General features: G+C 39.5%; 1 protein-coding gene across 1 annotated transcript in view; it reads right to left on the reverse strand.

Annotated features, from left to right (window-relative positions):
• Nucleotides 1-21,370, reverse strand: part of arfgef3 (ARFGEF family member 3) — a 58,954-nt gene that overhangs the window by 11,675 nt on the left and 25,909 nt on the right. The window contains exons 19-31 of the mRNA XM_084391442.1: nucleotides 19,639-19,938; nucleotides 19,135-19,268; nucleotides 18,572-18,717; nucleotides 15,029-15,208; nucleotides 14,390-14,531; nucleotides 13,024-13,146; nucleotides 10,511-10,614; nucleotides 10,222-10,366; nucleotides 8,146-8,274; nucleotides 7,558-7,734; nucleotides 6,381-6,495; nucleotides 5,856-5,958; nucleotides 65-196 (exon numbers count right to left, since the gene is read on the reverse strand). Of these exons, the coding sequence (XP_084247568.1) occupies nucleotides 65-196; nucleotides 5,856-5,958; nucleotides 6,381-6,495; nucleotides 7,558-7,734; nucleotides 8,146-8,274; nucleotides 10,222-10,366; nucleotides 10,511-10,614; nucleotides 13,024-13,146; nucleotides 14,390-14,531; nucleotides 15,029-15,208; nucleotides 18,572-18,717; nucleotides 19,135-19,268; nucleotides 19,639-19,938 (1,930 nt within the window). The remainder of the gene's footprint in view (nucleotides 1-64; nucleotides 197-5,855; nucleotides 5,959-6,380; nucleotides 6,496-7,557; nucleotides 7,735-8,145; nucleotides 8,275-10,221; nucleotides 10,367-10,510; nucleotides 10,615-13,023; nucleotides 13,147-14,389; nucleotides 14,532-15,028; nucleotides 15,209-18,571; nucleotides 18,718-19,134; nucleotides 19,269-19,638; nucleotides 19,939-21,370) is intronic.

Here is a 21,370-nt window from a genome sequence, read left to right on the forward strand (position 1 = left end):
TGCGTATGCCTTGGTCAGGAATTATTAATAAAAGAAATGAGGTGAGTGAGGTGTGCAGGTGTACCTGTTGAGCCATGGCCCGGATCCTCATGTACTCGGCCTCTGCTGAAGGAGAGTGTGACGGGGCCGCGACCTTCACTTCACACGCGTCTCCAGTGAAACTGTCCGAACCGCTCCGGAAACAAGCCAGCAGATTCTGCCGGAGAGAAGAGAAGAGAAGGGATTTAGAGAACAATAACAAACAAACGCTTGTGTCTTCATGATTTAATTCCACTATTTTTAGAAGGAATGTATATATATATACACACACTCTCGATGTATGATGTCCAGCCTAGGAAAATCGATATCACGCTTAATTCAAATATTAATAAAAACTAGTTAAAGATTTTGTAAGCATCTTGCAAACATAGTTGTGCTTGAAGTAGATTGTTTTATTTGTGATAAAGCAATGAATCACGCCAAATTGTGCAGACATAATTTTTGGCCAGGCTGTCATACAAAGAAATTATGAACACATGCAAAAACAAGAGAAAACCAACAAAATATTAATAACTGATTGTGTATGACTAGGCTAGTTAATGTATCGATTTTCCTTTGCAAAAAATGCAAAGAAAAACTAAAAGCTCATAGTAAAATAAAATCTGTAGCTGTTGTTTGGCTTTTTTGCCAAATAATTTTTTCAGATAAATACCTTAACCAAACTTGGGCTTTGGTCTTCACTCATACTGAAAATATTAAAACAAATATAAAGTATTTTCCTCATATTCTGATGGTATAATCGAAACTTGTAGGGTCATTAAAAACAAATATCTCCTCCGAACATCACTTTTGGCCACTACTGTATATTTTATATTAAAAATAATTAGATTAAAATTTTTTTTTGGATGAAACTAGTTGCAGTGCAAATCAAAGCTTCACTGGTTTATATGCACGTGACACATGAATCCTCTCCCCATTAAAAACGTCGTACAGAACAAGCTCTTTAAGTGCTCGCATGAATAAAGCTCTTGCATCTGTCCGTACTGTGCTTGACCTATATCAACATTTCTTATAGCAGCAGCTTTATAACTGCAAAAGAGCATCAGCATGTAAGCAGTGTGTGTGTGTGTGTGTGTGTGTGTGTGTGAAAGTCTTAGTGAAATCATACAAGGAAAACCTATGATTCTGTCCACCAGATTCACTACAGTGTTCGGCATCTCTAGTCTATGGCTGGATGATATAGCTTAAATAAATACCCCAATAATGTTCAGCTATTTGATAATATTCAATGTAAATGTATTAGTTTTGATGTGGCTTAAAAGCCGATTTTATTTATCCATCATTTCAACCACAAAGCCACTGTAGCCAAGTAGATTCCCAATGTTTGAATGAACTGATTTCGTGGAAATGACTCAATCCCCTCAGTCTATGAGCATTTGTACTGCTTAAAAGGTCAATACTGTTTCTTCCATCTGCAGCACTAAATGAAAGAAAAACACCCTCCTCATCCTGCCATTGTCAGACAAACCGACTGTTCCGTCCAACTTCCATTGGCTGAGGGAGACAGTGTTGTTTCAGAAGCAAAACAATGGCTTACTGGCACAGCCTTTAGGAAACTTGATTTCCAAGATTTCTAAGAAATACATTAAGATAATTGCAATCTAAAGTCTCGTGATTTTGCTATTATCAGAAAGCATTAAGTTCACACGATTGTATTCAAGTTCCTGACGGTAGCACCATTTTACTTCTTTCCAGAAAATAGCACAACACTAATCCTCAAAGCAGATTACACCCTGAATATTAGACGAGACAGACCACATGTGGCCGAAGACTTGCTGAGCATTACGCTTCAATCTATTGACGTAAACAACGGTTTGCAGAGCATGTGTTTAAATACACAGTAACAATGAATTTTCATGTTCAAACCGATGTAGTAGGAATGCGATTTTCCAACGCTTTAGAGGCAAATCTTTCCATGACTCTTGTTTTCATGCCTGTCTGACAAGCTTTTCACTTTTCATCGGCTCAGAAACAGCTTGTGTGAACCTCACAAAGTCTAGATGTAGAAAGCTCAACTCTTTAGTTTATCGCCTACGGACCATTCTTAATTCTCACTTTTATGAACACAAAGTAAAGAGGCCGCACTATGCATATAAAACGTTTATTTTGCACAAACGCGTTTCGGCGTGTGCCTTCTTCAGTGTGCAATCAGAAAAGCTTGTGACCAATCTTAAATACCCACACCCATTGTCATTGACACACCCATCATCGTCATCATCATCAAATAATAATATTAAAGTGATACCGGGACCAATGGTGTCACTATATACTGCAATATAATACTCATAATACATAAAGAATTTTAACACATTCAATACACATGTGGTATTAACCTGCATTTATAAGAAGCAGCTTAGTGTCACCCTTTTTGGATGTTTAAGTGAGGAAAGTAGAGAATGTGTTACACACTGAAATTTATCGTAAAGAAACGGATCGTAACTCTTTTCTGCATTTCCAGAGTTTCCATCCACCTGCTCTCAAACGCAGTTTGCCCTACAGTCAACTATTAAGAGTACGCCGTATTTGTGATGATGATGAGGTGTTTGAGCGACAAGCGAATGAATTATGTCAAAGATTTATTGACAGGGGATACACATATAATTTAGTACGTGACTGTTTGGAACGCGCACGCAGCATCCAACGTACTGATCTGTTGACCAAACGGACCGATCAGAATAACGCTAACACTACAGTGACATGTGTATCCACTTATGGTCAGATTTCAAATAGCTTAAAGAATATTGTGCATCGCCATTGGCACATTCTAAGCAGTGACCCGAACTTGGGCGACACGTTCCAAGATCCGCCGCGCAGCTGCTATAAACGTGCACCCAACCTCAGAGATCAGCTAGTGCGCTCGCATCTTCCTGCGCCAACTCACCCGCCTTTTCCCTTTAGAATACCACACGGGAATTTCAAATGTTTGAATTGTGCTGCTTGTAATTTTATGATCACAGAAAATACCTTCACACATCCAAAAACAGGCAGGGTGTATAAAATAAAGGGCAGAATCACATGTCTATCAACTTTTATTGTGTATCTACTAACGTGTCCTTGTGGTTTATTTTATGTGGGCAAAACAAAGCGACAATTGAAAACCCGAATTTTCTAACACAAATGTGCCATCAGAAAGAATGACGATAAATCATCAGTTGCAAGACATTTTAATTCTGTGGGACATAATGCCAACATGCTAAAATTTATGGGCTTGGAGCTGGTCAATCAGCCTCCAAGAGGTGGAGACCGTGAGAACCTCCTCTTGCAGCGAGAGGCTTGGCATATTTTTAATTTGAACACTTGCATCCCGCACGGGATGAATGAAGATCTGACACTAAGCTGCTTCTTATAAATGCAGGTTAATACCACATGTGTATTGAATGTGTTAAAATTCTTTATGTATTATGAGTATTATATTGCAGTATATAGTGACACCATTGGTCCCGGTATCACTTTAATATTATTATTTGATGATGATGACGATGATGGGTGTGTCAATGACAATGGGTGTGGGTATTTAAGATTGGTCACAAGCTTTTCTGATTGCACACTGAAGAAGGCACACGCCGAAACGCGTTTGTGCAAAATAAACGTTTTATATGCATAGTGCAGCCTCTTTACTTTGTTTCATATGTGTTATATAAGGCCAGCACTCTGAAAATCTAAAAAAACATAGAGTGAAGCCTGCTCCCAACCCTATCACTTTTATGAACAGTCATGAAAGATGAACTGGTTAGTGGTTAGCATTAGCAGCCAGCTCTGCACAATATATCAGTGAACCCCGCAGCTCTGTTAGGCACAGGGCAACGTTTTAAGGGTGTAATGAAAAATGGACTGTTCTTTCCTAATAAAGGGCTTCCAGGCACACTCATAATGCGATTATAATGGGATTTTGGCAATAATGTGATTAAACCTCATGAAAACACAATACTTCAATCAAACTGAGATTAAGCTCATAATCACATTAAGATATGAGGTGTACGCTGATTTTAAACGCAATAAACAGACATTAACAGACCTTAATCACATTAATACCGCTCTGACCACAGTGCGCATGAGCTCGACGACCACGGATGAACATCATGAATGAACTCATGAACATTATTCTGACGTCCCCCCCCACTCTTATCTTCATCCAGAGAAGAACGTTATGCATATCAGAATGCAAAGAGTCATGGTCTATTTTAGGCTTTTTTTCTCTGGTTATTATTGGTATTTTGGTGCCCAGTCAAAGCAATGAAACACTAAGAAATTCACTCTTACAACCTATTTCAATATAAACACCATGAAGTAAACATTGCCATAATTAATTTAAGAGTAAATCAATTAATGACGATCTAGGATTGCAAACTGCTCTGAAAGCACACACTTTGCCTCTGAACGTGCAGCGCTCACGTTTATTAAATTCAATCATAACCTTTTAGGTGTGATAATCAATTCTATAATTAATTAGGCTGATTCCTGTTTTTCCATCCCCAAAATTTAAGACGCCTTTAAATTATAATGAACACATTGGTTACACCATTTAAGACTTTTTACAACCTTAAATATTCATTAAACTTTTTGACTTTTTACGAACCCATGGGGATGTTTTTATTCACACACATGCTCCTAAATACACTTCACAGTTTGCACACATCTATTTTTAGTTGCAACTGTGAGTGAAACGCACTGTCGAGCCCTGATTTTCATGTGTATATAAAAATGATGTATTTCTATTGTCTCCTTCTATTGCTATTGTCCATTTAATAGGCAGTCTTCATTTACACGGCTGCCGCTTCACAAGATAAAAAACCCTGTTCCATTAACACATCCAAACCATTTACACTTGGCAAGCGCAGTTTAGGCCTCATGGCTTAGCAAATGACCCTGGTTACAGAGAACAGGTTTCTGTCAATGCTCATGCAAGACTTGTGGACAGTGGAGACTTCAGTCATGTTATTATGACCAGAGTTGGGGTAACTCATTACAAGTAACTTAGTTAAGTAACACATTACTTTTTCAATGTACAACAAAATATCTAAGTTACTTTTTCAAATAAGTAACGCTAGTTACTTGTGCACATTTTTTGACTGACAGCTCTCCTGTCCTCATGTTGAGAGAAATAAAGTGAGGAGGTGTTGTGTGTGTGTGTGTGTGTGTGTGTGTGTGTGTGTGTGTGTGTGTGTGTGTGTGTGTGTGTGTGTGTGTGTGTGTACACTGTGTAAACATGATGGTTATTGTAGTTCTAGACTAAATGTGAACATGCATTTACTCATCTCACGTGCACGAAAACATTCAGTCTTCCTCAAAATGAATAAAAACAGTGAAATGCAATCTCAGAATTTTACGCTAAACTTTTATAATTAACTATATTAAATTACACAAATAATCTCACTTTATTAACCAATGTATTTGCTGCTGACCTTCAATGATCTAATTCAATCATTCTAATAAGCAAAAATTACTTTAGATTAGATTTAGAAATAAGAGTGTTGAACTTCGTTCTCCTGTCTCCTATTGTTCTTTAATCGAGAACAGCAGAAGCTGAAAGGTTTGTTTGAGCGGCGCCCTCTACTGTACAGGAGTGAATATGCATTTCCTTCAGTCTGAGGCTTATTCACTTCACTACTGGTGTGAAAGGGCCTTAACATTTGCAAACTTTTTTTGATGTTATTAAAAAAACAAAGCCCAGCCCAGGTGAGAAAAAGACATGTAACGCATTACTTTTCATAAAAAGTAACTAAGCAACGCAATTAGTTACTTTTTTGGGGAGTAACGCGATATTGTAATGCATTACTTTACAAGTAACTTCCCCCAACACTGATTATGAGCGTCACCTTCACAGGCTCCAGGGTAGCAGAGAAAGCGTCCTGCAGGGCACAGCATGCTAACCTCCACATCTCCTCCGTGAAGACAGGCCCTGCGCTCACCAGAACATACCTGGAAATCACACACAACACTTCAGAACGCAGTGTGTCCACTGGAGACATACACTAATGATAAACTAAAAACAGAATGAACTAATCTAATCATATTTGCAGCTTAACTTCAAGCCTTCTTCAGTGAGTGATTGTCACACGGTAGAGTGATTTGAGTAGTTTGACTTTAAGCTGCTGATGCTTGGATGGACTTTCTCACTGAGCTTGAAAGCTTTTTAAGATGCTGCCTTACAATTTATCCAAAAGAATAATCATGCGGTCTATGCTGCCTATGTAGGCAGTTCAATATGTTTTGTCACTCACTCACTCACTCACTCACTCACTCACTCACTCACTCACTCACTCACTCACTCACTCACTCACTCACACAAACAAACTCATTCACACGCTCACACGCTCACACACACTCACTCACACACTCACCTAATACAGGAGCAGCCCACTCTGGAGATGGTCTCGGCTGGTTCTGCCACACAGGACACCAGCAGTTTGAAGAGATCTTTCAGCATCAGGTTAATCAGATTCTCATAGCCAATATCTACAAAATTCAAATAAAGTAATACAATTTATAATTAGACACACACATCACATTTTCACACTTTATAGTAGTCACCAACTTAAAACTCCTGCACATATCTGTATATATCATGGCACGTATTACACACATCAGGTATTAGTCGGCTGAACCTCATGAAACCTGTCGAGAGCAAACACCTGTTTTACATTTCATTTTCAGTTTAAAATAATGTTAAATAACCCTGGTTTTGTGTTGAGCAAATCAAGCGTAGCGTCAGTTCTGGCAGGTCACGTTAGTCAAGCTCGCATCAGTGACTCTCAGCTGATCCACGTCTACCTATAGGAATACAACACCTATCACTGTATTCATATATAAGCTCCTTCAGTATTATCAGCAGCTATGGTGTTTCTCATGAGCGAATTACCCTCCTCCCTCCCCAGCTCCTCCTCTCTCAGTCAGGATTTGGCCTTCTGATTCCCCTTGAATCAGACTAAATTCTCGAATTATGTTGTACATTAAAATTAATGAATGATATCTGCAATACATTCATGTTGGTTCTGTTCTGTTTACCCTGAGGGGGTTATTGCTCTTATTCATGCTAGTTCTTGCCCAGAACAGAACCATAACGCCAATCCTAACCGTATGCTAATTGTCAATCGTATTTGACGATAGTGGTCCTGACAGAAATAAAGCCTATTTGATTATTTTTTTGCATAGTGTTATTAAATTTTAGAAAAGTCAAGTTGCGATACCGAACATGACCACATGGAGACGCCAAAAATAAAAACCTAAAACGATCGCCTTGACCTGACTGCATAAACCTACAGTACACGGATCCATTCAGAATTACTAAACTCAGCTACATACACATGACAGATGAGAACATTATCCTGAATGTGTGTGGAAACGACGTGAATGTGCTGAAATGTGTCCAATCAGTGCGTCGAGAGCGCACATACACACTTTGAGCATCAATATATTAGACTCACGAGGGCTTACTGTACGACTCCTGCACGTCACAGTCGTCTTTAGCTTGAGTACAATCCGCATCCAGCAAAACTATTATTGATTTGAGAGTTTTACCTGAATGTATGAAGCTGTGAATGTGCTCCACCACCAGTTCACAGGACAGTCCGATGGCGTGCTTGAAGTTCGCCGCTGCGATGTCCCAGTACGAGTGCTCGCCGTGACTTCGCTGGAGCCACAGAGACATGACGGGGAGAAGCAGCTGGATGACGGAGAAGATGGCAAAACCAGGCCCTGTGGAGGAGGACGAGGAACATCACACTGGCTACGGTTACATGCACAACTCTTGTTTCAATCGGACTGAATTCATTCCGATTAGGGCTTTGACTTTTGCCCAAAAATCATATTCGAAGTTTGTTTGTTTATTAATATGAATATTAGAATATTTATTAACGATATGTTGACCATTAAATGCCTTCAGTAAGACCTATATTGGTATCAAACTTAAGTTGTATATGTTCTGTCCACCAGAGGGCAGTGTATCAGTCAATGTCAATAGGCAGGCAATGATGTTTTCAGAAGGAGGTGGGCTCTCATGTTGCTGCTGGTCGTCGAGTATCCGATTCCTGACCTCAAGTAATCGATTCCAGAATTGGAATTGATTTTCGATTCCCAACACTATTGTGATATTCACATACGCTTTACCTGGGATGTGTGTGACCTCCCGCAGAAGCTCAAACAGCAGCTCGAGTGTCGGAGGCTGATGCTGTCGAGGACAGTTCGACACGGCTGCCGTCAGCTGCTCCAACAGGAGGATCCACACCTGGATCAGACCTGCACACACACACACAACACCTGGATCAGACCTGCACACACACACAACACCTGGATCAGACCTGCGCATGCACACACACACACACACACACACACACACACACACACACACACACACACACACACACACACACACACACACACACACACACAACACCTGGATCAGACCTGCACACACACACACACAACACCTGGATCAGACCTGCGCACGCACACACACACACACACACACACACACACACACAACACCTGGATCAGACCTGCACACACACAACACCTGGATCAGACCTGCACACACACACACACACACACACACACACACACAACACTTGGATCAGACCTGCGCACACACACAACACCTGGATCAGACCTGCACACACACACACACACACACACAACACCTGGATCAGACCTGCACACACACACACACAACACTTGGATCAGACCTGCACACACACACACACACACACAACACCTGGATCAGACCTGCGCACACACACACACACACACACACACACACAACACCTGGATCAGACCTGCACACACACACACACAACACCTGGATCAGACCTGCACACACACACACACACAACACTTGGATCAGACCTGCACACACACACACACAACACCTGGATCAGACCTGCGCGCACACACACACACACACACACACACACACACACACAACACCTGGATCAGACCTGCACACACACACACACACACACACACACACACACAACACCTGGATCAGACCTGCACACACACACACACACAACACCTGGATCAGACCTGCGCACACACACACACACACACACACACACACACACACAACACCTGGATCAGACCTGCACACACACAACACCTGGATCAGACCTGCGCACACACACAACACCTGGATCAGACCTGCACACACACACACACACACACACACACACACACACACACACACACACACACACACACACACCTGGATCAGACCTGCACACACACAACACCTGGATCAGACCTGCACACACACACACACACCTGGATCAGACCTGCACACATACACACACACACACACCTGGATCAGACCTGCACACACACACACCTGGATCAGACCTGCACACATACACACACACCTGGATCAGACCTGCACACACACACACCTGGATCAGACCAGCACACACACAACCAATATACCAGGCCAGGAATATATCACACTCAGGTTAGATCGAAGAAACTGTTAGTAGATAATGAGGGAACACTTTACAAAAAGGTCTTGTTTGTGTTAATTAGCTAATGCATTAACCAACATGAACTAACAGTGAGCAATATATATATATATTTTACATTTATTATTGTTAGTTATAAAAAAAATACCGTTCATTGTTTGTTCATGTTAGTTCACAGTGCATTAACTAAATGTTAACAAATACACCTTTTGATTTTAATAATGTATTAGTTCATGTTCAAATTAACATGAACTAAGATTAATAAATGCTGTAGAAGTATTGTTCATTCTTAGTTCACGTTAACAAGTAAGGAATAATTGACTAACACAGATGTGGCATCAGAAGTAGCATTAATATATTTACACTGCAATTGCAATTACATAAATAATGCTATGTAAAATCTTCTTTAAAGTTGTGCATTTATGTTCACGACTGTTCAGCATTCACTCACAAAAATAAATGTTTTATATATTTACAGTAGGAAATTTACAAAATATCTTCATGGAACATGATCTATACTTAATATCCTAATGATTTTTGGCATAAAAGAAAAATCTATAATTTTGACCCATACAGTGTATTGTTGGCTATTGCCACAAATATACCCGTGCGACATGTGACTGGTTTTGTGATCCAGGGTCACATGTTGTTACACCCCTACCATATACTGCAACTCAACCCGTATTCATTTGTGTCATCTTGATATGAATGATACCTCAAAAAATAAATAAATGACCTGTATCGTCGTCAAACTCTGCTAAAACACAGTCCATGCCCTCCTCGCTGCTCACGGATCTCTCCTGAGCCCTCATCGGGAGACTGGCCAGACGCGCGCCCAAGAAAACCGGCTTGGACGGCATCTTATAGATTCTGGCAAGCAGCTGCAAAATAATCCATGAAAAACACCAAACTACATGTTATTCTTTTTACATGCAAAAATCATTCGTTGACCCAAATCCACAATACAAAAAAGGTTTGAAAGTGTGTACATGGTTCACGGACAGAAATCCGTTCATCTTTCCCACCTGTGAACATTTCCTCAGATAGTCCAGGGCAGGCAGGCACAGATCTGTGGAGCTGAAGCCGCTCACATGAACACAGTCCCCGATCTCCTTATAGTCCACTTCTCCTGCAGATCAGCACACATGCAGCACGTCTCATTCACTACATCGGATGGAAGCTTGTTTCCGACACAGAATCACATTGGAAAAGATAATTGCGACTTTTTGTCTCACAATTCTGACTTTATTTCTCAGATTTGCGAGATATACACTACCGGTCAAAAGCTTTAGATCGGTAAAAAATTTTATGTTTTTAAAAGAAGTATCTTCTGCTCACCAAGACTGCATTTATTTGATTAAAAATACAAACAAAAACAGTATTATTGTGAAATATTACAATTTAAACAGCTGTTTTCTATGTGAATAGAAAGTTCAAAAGAACAGCATTTATCTGAAATCTAAAGCTTTTTGTTACATTAAACACTACCGTTCAAAAGTTTGGGGTCAGTAAGAATTTTAATTTTATTTTTGGGGGAAAGAAATAAAATAAATCAATACTTTTCATCAAGGATGAGCTAAACTGATCAAAAGTGACAGTAAAGACATTTATAATGTTAGAAAATATTCTATTTTAAATAAATGCTGTTCTTTTGAACTTTCTATTCATCAAAGAATTTTGAAAAAAAAAAAAATTGTACACAACTGTTTTCAACACTGATAATAATAATGAATGTTTCTTGAGCATAAAATCATCATATTAGAATGATTTCTGAAGGATCATGTGACACTGAAGACTGGAGTAATGATGCTGAAAATTCAGCTTTGATCACAGGAATAAATTACATTTTAAAATATATTAAAATAGAAAATAGTCATTTTAAATTGTCATAATATTTCACAATATTTTATCAAATAAATGCAGCCTTGGTGAGCAGAAGAGACTTCTTTTAAAAACATAAAAAATCGTACCGATCTAAACCTTTTGACCAGTAGTGTGTTAAGTCAGGATTGCGAGATATAAACTCACATTTGCGAGAAATAAACTTGCAATTCTGACTTTTTGTCTTGCAATTGCGAGTTTAAATCGTGCAATTCTGAATTTATAACATGCAATTCTGAGAAATAACGTCAGAATTGTGAGATGAAAACTCACAATTGCAAGACAAAAAGTCAGAATTGCAAGTTTATTTCTCGCAAATGTGAGTTTATATCTCGCAATTCTGACTTTATAACACGCAATTCTCAACTGCCTTTTTATTTATCTATTTTTTATTCTGTGCTGGAAACAAGCTTCCATAATATAGACTCATAATCAGTTTGCTTTTTTTTTTTCATATTCCATTTTCTTTCCATTTTTCAACTTAATCAGTTATTGGTTTTTAATATATAATATCTTTAAGAATGGGACCCAATGTCAAACCAATGTCATTACACCACTATGTGTTCAACAGGAAACATTATCATAACAGTTTTTAATGCTTGTTTGTAAAAATGTACATTAACCATCATGAGAAATGCACAAGATTTGAAGTTTCATGGTTTTGTATCAAATATGTCTATCAAAAATAAGGACTAAAACAATAATTAAAATAGGTTATCGGAAATGTAAAATAATCCATATCAGTCGAAGTCGAACAATCATATCTAATATAAAGTGCATTTCTAATTTAAAGCTGCAGTCCGTAGTTTTTCCTCTTTGTCGCCATCTCTGTTCGAAATCTGCAACTGCAGTTATTCGTGGAAGTATCAACTTTACGTGGGTTGTGCCTCGGCACGGATCCAATGTTTTGAGGAGAGTGTGCGGCTGTCAGTCGCCGCCGGTGTGGATCCTGGCGTTCGCAATCACAGATTCTACACAACATCACAACATCCACTTTTGTTCTGACCAACTAAGGGTAAAAAAAGCATTGCAGTAAATCGCGCTGATTAAATCTAACGATCGCTTATCATATCACATCAAACCGTGCAAATTATACTTTGTTGTCAAATTGTTAATGTTAATAACATCAGTATTGCGTGATTACATTTCATGCCCTTCCGATATTTATCCTTGTTTTCGCATGGGCCGGTGTCAGTCTCTTTTATTCTGTAGCCGCTCCGAAGTCCGAAGTCTTTCGCGTTTTACAACAGGTGAATCTCCAGTTGGTGATTGTCGTTTGAACCTTTCTGGATCCACCATCAAATACATAAGTTTAATTATATCAAGTGCTGTGAGAAAAGGCTATAAATCTCCACCTCCAGCATCCTCACACTCATAGCCGACTAGCCGAGACTCTTCTTTATGTGTACAGATGTGACGTAATGACACAAAGACACGCTCGAATTTCCCGTGGAAATCCACCAGTACCACTGGAGTTAAAAACATTATTACAAGCTTAACATTTTGAATTGAGCTAAAGCAAGCAGAGAGTTTTGAACACTGGCTGGTTACGCACTTATAATTTTTAACCCAAAAAAGTTATGGACTGCAGCTTTAAAGTGAACAATTATCTGGTAATCAATAGGAGCAAAACACACTGTTTAAAAGAGCAGCTCACCTAAACCTTTCACAAACTTCATAAGGCACATGATGTAGTCGGTGGCCGCGTTGGCAAACACCTGAATGTTGTCTGTGTTAATGAAGGCTTCAAAGACGTCAAACACAGGCGCCTGGGACTTCCCTGCATATAGGAAGAATGAAGCAGGAATGCACTTCAGATTGATTCAGCTACACACACACACACACACACACGCCACAGTAGCCGGAGATACTGATGTAACAAGCATGGTGAATGTATGCTCTACAATATTAATCATTGTTACAGGTTTATCAGTGTATTTGGGAAACTAAATTGGTTTAGAAGATGGATTTTTTTTTTTCATGAATAACCAAATTACATAGTAAAGTTACTGTACATTATTCTCCCACACTGTCGGCACCAAATGAAGTTGTACAAAAATGTAAATGTTCAAACAAGCTTCAAACACTTTCCCCACCTTCCATTGGTTGGACAAACACATAGCCCCGCCCCTAAACTATTATTGCATAAGCTGCGTTTGAAGCTGTTGCAAAATACACACCTGTAACCGTGAAGTCTTTATTAACCACGCAAATTTGCTGTGCAATCAAAAGACTATAGTTATGCTAATGAACAATATTTACTTGAAATAATTGTATATTCAAGTAATATTATAAATAAATGTAACTTTGGAATTAAAATAGCCCCACATCATCACATAGCCTTCATCATACTAGAGATTGGCATGGGGTACTTTCCATAAGATCATCTCTCAATGCAAATCAAACTAGCTATTAGGCTAACTGAAATAAAACCATGCCAATCTCTAGGTATGGTGAAGGCTATGTGATGATGTGGGGCTATTTTAATTCCAAAGGCCAAGGGAACTTTATCAGGATGCATAGTATCCAAAAAAAAAAAAAAAAAAAAAACTTAAAAATAAAAATCTGCCTGCTTCTATGGGAATTTAACATAGGGGTGTCCAAACTTATGCACCCTGTATTTTAAGGAAGAACATTTATTTATTTACGATACATTATTCATTCACAAAGAAAATTGGTGTCTTTAAAGGTTGGATTTTTCCTATTTTTTTAAATTAAGGCATTAAGTTCAATTTCCAAAAGATGATTTTTTATTCCTCTTTTTAGTCAACTTTAGCATGGGTGTCTAAACGTATGCATAGCACTGTATATATATATATATATATATATATATATATATATATATATATATATATGTGGTTTATAAAAATGCTAAAGTTAAGAGGGTTTGCGCCATACAAGAACACAGTGAGGTAAAACCCCTATAATGCATGTTGTCCATTGATGCAGGATATATAAAAACATATACAAAGGGAAAAAAATTCTTTGCACAAATAACTAACAATAAAGTAAACTTCACAGACCCATAGAATATTCTCCTATCAGGTAATCCTTCATATCCGTTTTGTTTCCATGCACGGTTCTGAGAGCACTGAACAGCGGCCTCCAGCCGGACTGGATCTGAGCTGAACACATCTCCACCAGCTCTCCAATGGATGTTATCACCTGTGTGCCATAACAGACAGATGCTGCCATTAACACACTATAGGGTTTACCACACGCTTAGACAGTTCTGTCAGGACCACTATCGTCAAATACGATTGACAGTTAGCATACAGTTAGGATTGGCGGTATGGTTCTGTTCTGGGCGAGAACCCCCTTAGGGTATTAGAACAGAACCAACATGAATGTACTGCAGATATCATTAAACCAAGATTTTAATGTACAAGATAATTCGAGAATTTAGTCTGATTCAAGGGGAATCAGAAGGCCAAATCCTGACTGAGAGAGGAGGAGCTGGGGAGGGAGGAGGGTAATTCCTCCTGAGAAACGCCATAGCTGCTGATAATACTGAAGGAGCTTATATATGTATACAGTGATAGGCGTCGTATTCTTACAGGTAGAGGATCAGCTTGACTAACGTGACCTGCCAGAACTGACGCTACGCTAGATGTTTGTTTAAGCCATCCTTCATGGTCATGTGATTTATCAGAATGTCAGACCTGATCTTGGACGTCTTCGTCGCAGAGCTCCAGCTGCATGATGTGCTCAAAAGGTCTGAAGAGAGCTTCATTAAAATGAAAGTGTGGCAGTTCTGCCCAGCTGATCAAAACCTCCATCAGGACATCATGGATGAAGGATACGGCCTTCTGGGATACGTGGCGCTCTTTATGACAGGCCGCCTGTGGGGGAAAAAGTCAAAGAAATGGGAATTACGTTATTTTTTTTCTCACCTGGGCTTGACTGGCTTGTTTTTTTTAATAAAAAATAAATAAAAAAAAGTTATATTTTTGACGAATGCAAAGGCCCTTTCACACCAAAAGTGAAATGAATAAGTGAATACAAATTCACACCTGTACAGTAGAGGGCGCAGCTCAAACAAACCTTTCAGCTGTTCTGCCATTCTAGATCACAGAAAAATAGGATGCAGGAGAAGAAATTTTAACACTCTTACCAGAGCCCGTCTACGGAGAGCCTGGCCACTCTCTATTAAGTCCTATTGTGCCGAATTTTGGTTGTAGTTCCTCCAGAGTTCCACTGGGGGCGATCGCCCATGAGTGCACAATGAATGGGAGTCTATGGGGCTATACGGCTAAATGTGTCTCTTTCACCCGATTGCCTTTGAGAAATCTCAGATTTGATTGTAGGTTTTGCAAGTTCAACATGGGTTATAGGTCGAAAGTTGAATGAACGAGTACTTGTGTCCTTTCGATTTCTTACAGGTTGAGATGTTGTTGCCCATAACATGCTAGCATTCTGCTAATGAACGCTGATTGGTCAGTGAAGGACTGATTACGACCAGAGATACCGCTTGATGGCATCGTGTGTGTGTGTATTTTCGGCGTGGTCTTTTAAAACAACAATTAAAAAACTCTTCTAGCACGTGTATTTCCCTGTGTCAGCTGTGTTGTCGATGCCTCGAGAGAAAAGAAAGTGCAGAGCGCGAAAGCACCAGAGTGACTGAAGGATTGCCGTAAAGCAGTGTCTCTGGTCGTGTGTATGACGTCATTGACATTTTAAAAGACTTTTTAAAGCAAATAAGTGACTCTAAAAAATCTAACACCCAGCAATGTGTAATTTCTTTGCATCTCCTTTCGCATACAACCTTCAAATTACTAGACAAAAAATGATATCCTGAGAAAAGTGTATTTTGAGGGGTATAGCGCCATAGACCTCCATTCATTCTGCACTCGTCCTGTGAGCGCCCTCATGTGGAGCCAGAGTGGAACTGCACTCGTCCTGTGAGCGCCCTCATGTGGAGCCAGAGTGGAACTGCAACCAGTTCAGAAGCCGGAAGTTGACTGAGAGTGGAAGCTCTCGCCTTATTAGACAATCTCTGTTCTTACTTAAGCAATACAAATGTGATGTTTAACTAAAGGCATTTTTGCTTATTCGTACAGCTGAACTGGATCAGCAAAGGTCAGCAGCAAAGACATTGTTCCATAAAGTGAGATTAAATACATAAAGTACATTTCTGTTATTTAACATATTTAAGGTACACTATGCAAGATTTGTACCTTAATATAACAGCTTCGAAGCCATTTCGATGGTAAACGAACTCGTAGTAGGGCGAATCATCCCGATAGTAAAGGAGGGGGGGGGGGGGGGGGGGGGGGCAATGCAGGTTTGAGAGGTGGCGCCCCGACAAATCTTTTTAGCCTCTTAACATCCTTTAAGTGTCATTACAAGTGCACAGAAAATGTGAGTGATTCCTTCCGAGTGAACACGGGTGGATCTGACTGCAATAGATGTTAGAGATATTAATAAAAATAAAGTTAATTCAGCCAGCGCTCATACCTTTGTTTACGTCCTGTTTTCGGTGGAAGGCCATAGTAATCGATTGTCGAGTTCACGCGCATAGGTTTAGTACCTATGATCACGCGCGTGAACTCGACAATCGACTACTATGGCCTTCCACCGAAAACAGGACGTAAACAAAGGTATGAGCGCTGGCTGAATTAACTTCATTTTTATTAATATCTCTAACATCTACTGCAGTCAGATCCACCCGTGTTCACTCGGAAGGAATCACTCACATTTTCTGTGCACTTGTAATGACACTTAAAGGATGTTAAGAGGCTAAAAAGCAGGCTTACTACTTGCCCCATTGAAGTCAATAGGGTGCAAATTTTAAAAATAGAATAACTCGGTGTAGGCAACACCGATTTTTGTCGTTGTTCTCTGTATTGACAGCACTCCAAATGTACAAAAAAATGAGCTCAATGTTAAAATTGACCGGAGTTCTCCTTTAAGTGTTGCAGTTTTGCATAATATTCTGATTTTGCATTTCTCTGTTTTTATTCATTTGAATAAATTCATTTGAATTCAAGTGATGAGTACTGTAAGTGCAAGCTCACATTTAGTCTGGAACTACAATAATCATCATGTTTACACACAATGCCTCAGCCTGAATAAACATATATTGTTCTGTTATGAAAGATTTACACGTTATTGCTCAAATCAATTTCCCTTTGGAGAAAACGAAAAGAAAAATCCTTCCAGAACCCAACTGCTCGATTCATCTCATGTCAGCAGAAAAACTGATTAAGAATGAAGCTTTTCCCCTTTAAAAAAATGAACATTTATTCGTATTTTTTTTTACGTTTTGAGCTTATGATGCTTAGTCAATGTCATAACTGGACTTCTCTGTGGTGACATATGCAGGACTCAATCATTTAGTCTACTTAAAGTCATGAAATCAAAATGGACAATTACTGTGTTTTTTTAAGGAATATTGAAGCGTTTATTATAAATTATTCATCCATGCACATCATTTATATATTTATTTTTTTGCCTCATAATCTTGAATTAGAATAACTTCCCCTCCCTCTTGCAGCGACATCTCTTCTCTTCACAACTTGTCACTCACTGAGATCCACCAATAGCAAACCACAACCATCCAATCAATTCCCCACAGACAAAATCAAGTCAAAAAATTGTTTTCTTGTTCCAGAAGTCATTTCACTCAAACATACAGCATGATAAAGAGGAAAAGACTTGCAACTTGCGTTTCATGCCGACTTTAAAACTCGCATTCATCTGCATCCACTTTTGAGTGCCACGCCCACTTCTCAACATCCAATCAACAACCGATGCACAGAACCAAGTCCCCGCCTTACATTTTTTCTTTTTCGATAATCCGGTACGCTCGGATGTACGTCACAATACAGAAGAAAAGCTTCTATTTCATCGCAACACTAAGAGCCCTATCATACACCCGGCGTGACGCAAGTGTCCTTTTGCTAGTTTCAGTCCAACGCAGTTATCATTTTCACGTCCTGCGCCACGTTATTTAAATAGCAAATGCATTTGCGCCCATCTGAGGCCCATGGGCAGCTGGTCTGAAAACACACCCATTTCTATTTAAAAGAATAGGGACAACCCTTTTAGACCATGTGCCTGGCGCGACGAACATTTTTCCCGTCCTTAAACTAGCAAAAAGATGATTCGGACTCGCCCTAAGTGCGCTTTAGACCATGCGCTTAGATCCTTAAAATAGGGCCCTAAGGATGTATAATCCACATGAGGGTTGTTTGTGTCTATACCTCCACCAGGTGCGGCGCCACCACACTCCAGGCCCTCATCATGTGCAGCAGAGGTCGACTCTTGCTCTTCACGATGCGAAGCATGGCCTCTCCCAGCCGGAACAGGTGCAGGGCGCTGCGCTTGTCCTGGGTCGACTTCGCCTCCCCTTTCATGAAAACACAATGAGGTGAAGGAAAACATGGGTTTTAAAACTCCTAAAAAATTGTTGTTCCTTTTCAAGCGTTAGTGAAATAAGGCGCATAACCTTCAGAAAATGTGGTTCATTGACTCCAGGAGGTCAAACTAAATATTAAGTGAGCTGAATAGTTCTCGAATAGTTTTATATTAGTTGTATATGAGACTAGAACTTGGTTCAACTCTGATACTAAAATCTGGAACTTGTCTGAATACGGTTCTGAAAACCTTGATTATTTCTGGCTTCATTATTTTATAGCAATAAACAAAAATAAAAAAAGATATTTATAAAAAATAAAAATAAAAAGTTGCATGTAACTGCATTGAAAATGTAGCCTAAATGATGGTATTCTGTTGGTGGAAAGTGTACTCTGTATTGTTTGTGTACCTGGCATGGCTAAGGAATAGTCTCCGGTTTCTGTGACCGAATCAAACAGTTGAGACTGTGAAGCTTTTCTGAGCTGATGCAGGAAACCCACGAGACCCACGAGGTTGAGTTTACTGACGGCATCCTCGAACAGCCTGCGGGACATTCACAACAATTACATGTTAAACATGCAGAAATAAACAGACATGTGAGAGGAAAAGTGATGGACTAATGGGTAAATATACAACGTGGCATTTACACTAATTATAAAGCTTGGAAGAGCCAGGACATTTTTTACATAACTCCAATTGTATTCGTCTGGAAGAAGACTGTCATATACAACTAGGATGGTTTGAGGGTGAGCCAATCATGGGCTAATTTTCATTTTTGGTTGAACTATCCCTTTAATTCTGATTACACACTGTATAATTAACATTATCCCATGTTGTTGATAAAACATTCTGCTTAACCTAAAGTCAAATGGAAAAGTGAAGGTGGGGAGAAATGATTATGTTAGTTTGGTACCGGTCCGCTTGTGTGGAGAGAGTGCAGACGGCTTTGGCCACACTGGTGCCCGTGAGCAGACTGCCCCCCCGCAGGTCCGTGGCTTTCCCGCGACTGCTTTCCCTCAGGAGCTCCTGGATGGAGAGCGGCTGGATAACGGGATGGCTGAGACCCAGTTCCAGCTCTGGACTGGCCTCTCCGCTCATCTCCAGCTCCAGGTCCACGGCTACGGCCTGCGCTGCCTGTGTGATGGCCATCGGAGGCTGCGAGCCGCCGTCACTGAAGTGTGTGTGCTCCAGTGAACTAACATACTCAATCACTCTGAGGAATATTAAAACAAACTCAGTTTCCGCTTATTTGATTTTGGATCTAATTTAAAGTTGCACTGTGTCATTTTTAGCCGCATCTAGTGGTGAGGTTGCGAACTGCACCCAACAGAAGTTACAGTGGCCGACAGGAAGTGATGTCGTCGTCTGAGACAGCAGAGAGTAGCCAAAGATACAAAGATAAATTGAGAAATTATGTTTAATTATTCCGTAAAACGATATGTTATTGCGAATATTATTGTTACTTGTTCATCATTGTGTCAGTGTTTTATTCGCTGACTTTAGCTCGCTTCTCTGCACGAAGAACAACATAGTGACGAAAAGCGTTTGTCCGTTCAGGGCCACCGTAGAAATGATGTAAGGGGACCCGCGGTGTGTTTGTTGATATAAATGGCTCATTCTAAGGTAATAAAAACATAACGGTTCATTAAGCAAAGTGGTCTTTATACACCACTGACAACATAGTTATGTATATGATATTGCATTTCTGTCAAAAGATCCCCCTAAATATTACACAGTGCACCTTTAAATACGTTAAAACATTTTAACACTGACATACTATAACTCTATATTTATGCATTTACTCTAAAATGCCTTAAAAGGCAAGTACTTTTCCAAGTACAGTATATTTACAATGTTTAACGCAAGTAAAATACAGTAGAAAAAATACATACAGTATTCATTCATATGCACCAATATAACAATGCATTTAAATAAACAGCAATATTTACCTAAATACAGTACTGTGCAAGTCTTAGGCACGCTAGTATTTTCGCCCGAAAGAAATGGTTTTGAGTCAGTTATTTATATCTTTTGCTGTAGTATTTCAGTAGGAAATATCAGTTTACATTTCCAAACATTAATTTTGCCATTAATTGTAATAATCCAGTGAGATTTGTGTATGCACAAGGAATCTGACAACAGCCGGTATGATCTGATCTCACCATCATCGAGTCCGTCTGTGATTACATGAAGAAACAGAAGAAACTGAGACAGACTAAATCCAGAAGAACTGCGGGAACGTCTCCGAGACGCTTGAAGAAACCTTCCTGCAAAGCTACCTGAAAAACTATGTGCAAGTGTACCGAGTTCAAAAGCTGTTTTAAATAAATAAATGCTTCATGTAATCACAGACGGACTCGTTGATGGTGAGATCAGATCTCTGTGTGCATCATACTGGCTTCTGTCAGACTCCTTGAACATTCAAATATATCACTGGATTATTAAAAATGAATGGCAAAAATAATATTTGGAAATGTAAACTAATATTTCCTACTGACACACTACAGCAAATATCTGACTTAAAACCACTTTTTGGGGTGAAAATACTAATGTGCCTAAGACTTTTGCAAAGTACTGTATTTTATTAAAACATTTTGATAGATGACAAACAGCATGCGAGTGACCATGACTGGAGTACATTCACT

The sequence above is a fragment of the Rutilus rutilus genome, assembly GCF_951802725.1.
Source record: "Rutilus rutilus genome assembly, chromosome: 20".
Lineage (NCBI taxonomy): Eukaryota > Metazoa > Chordata > Actinopteri > Cypriniformes > Leuciscidae > Rutilus > Rutilus rutilus.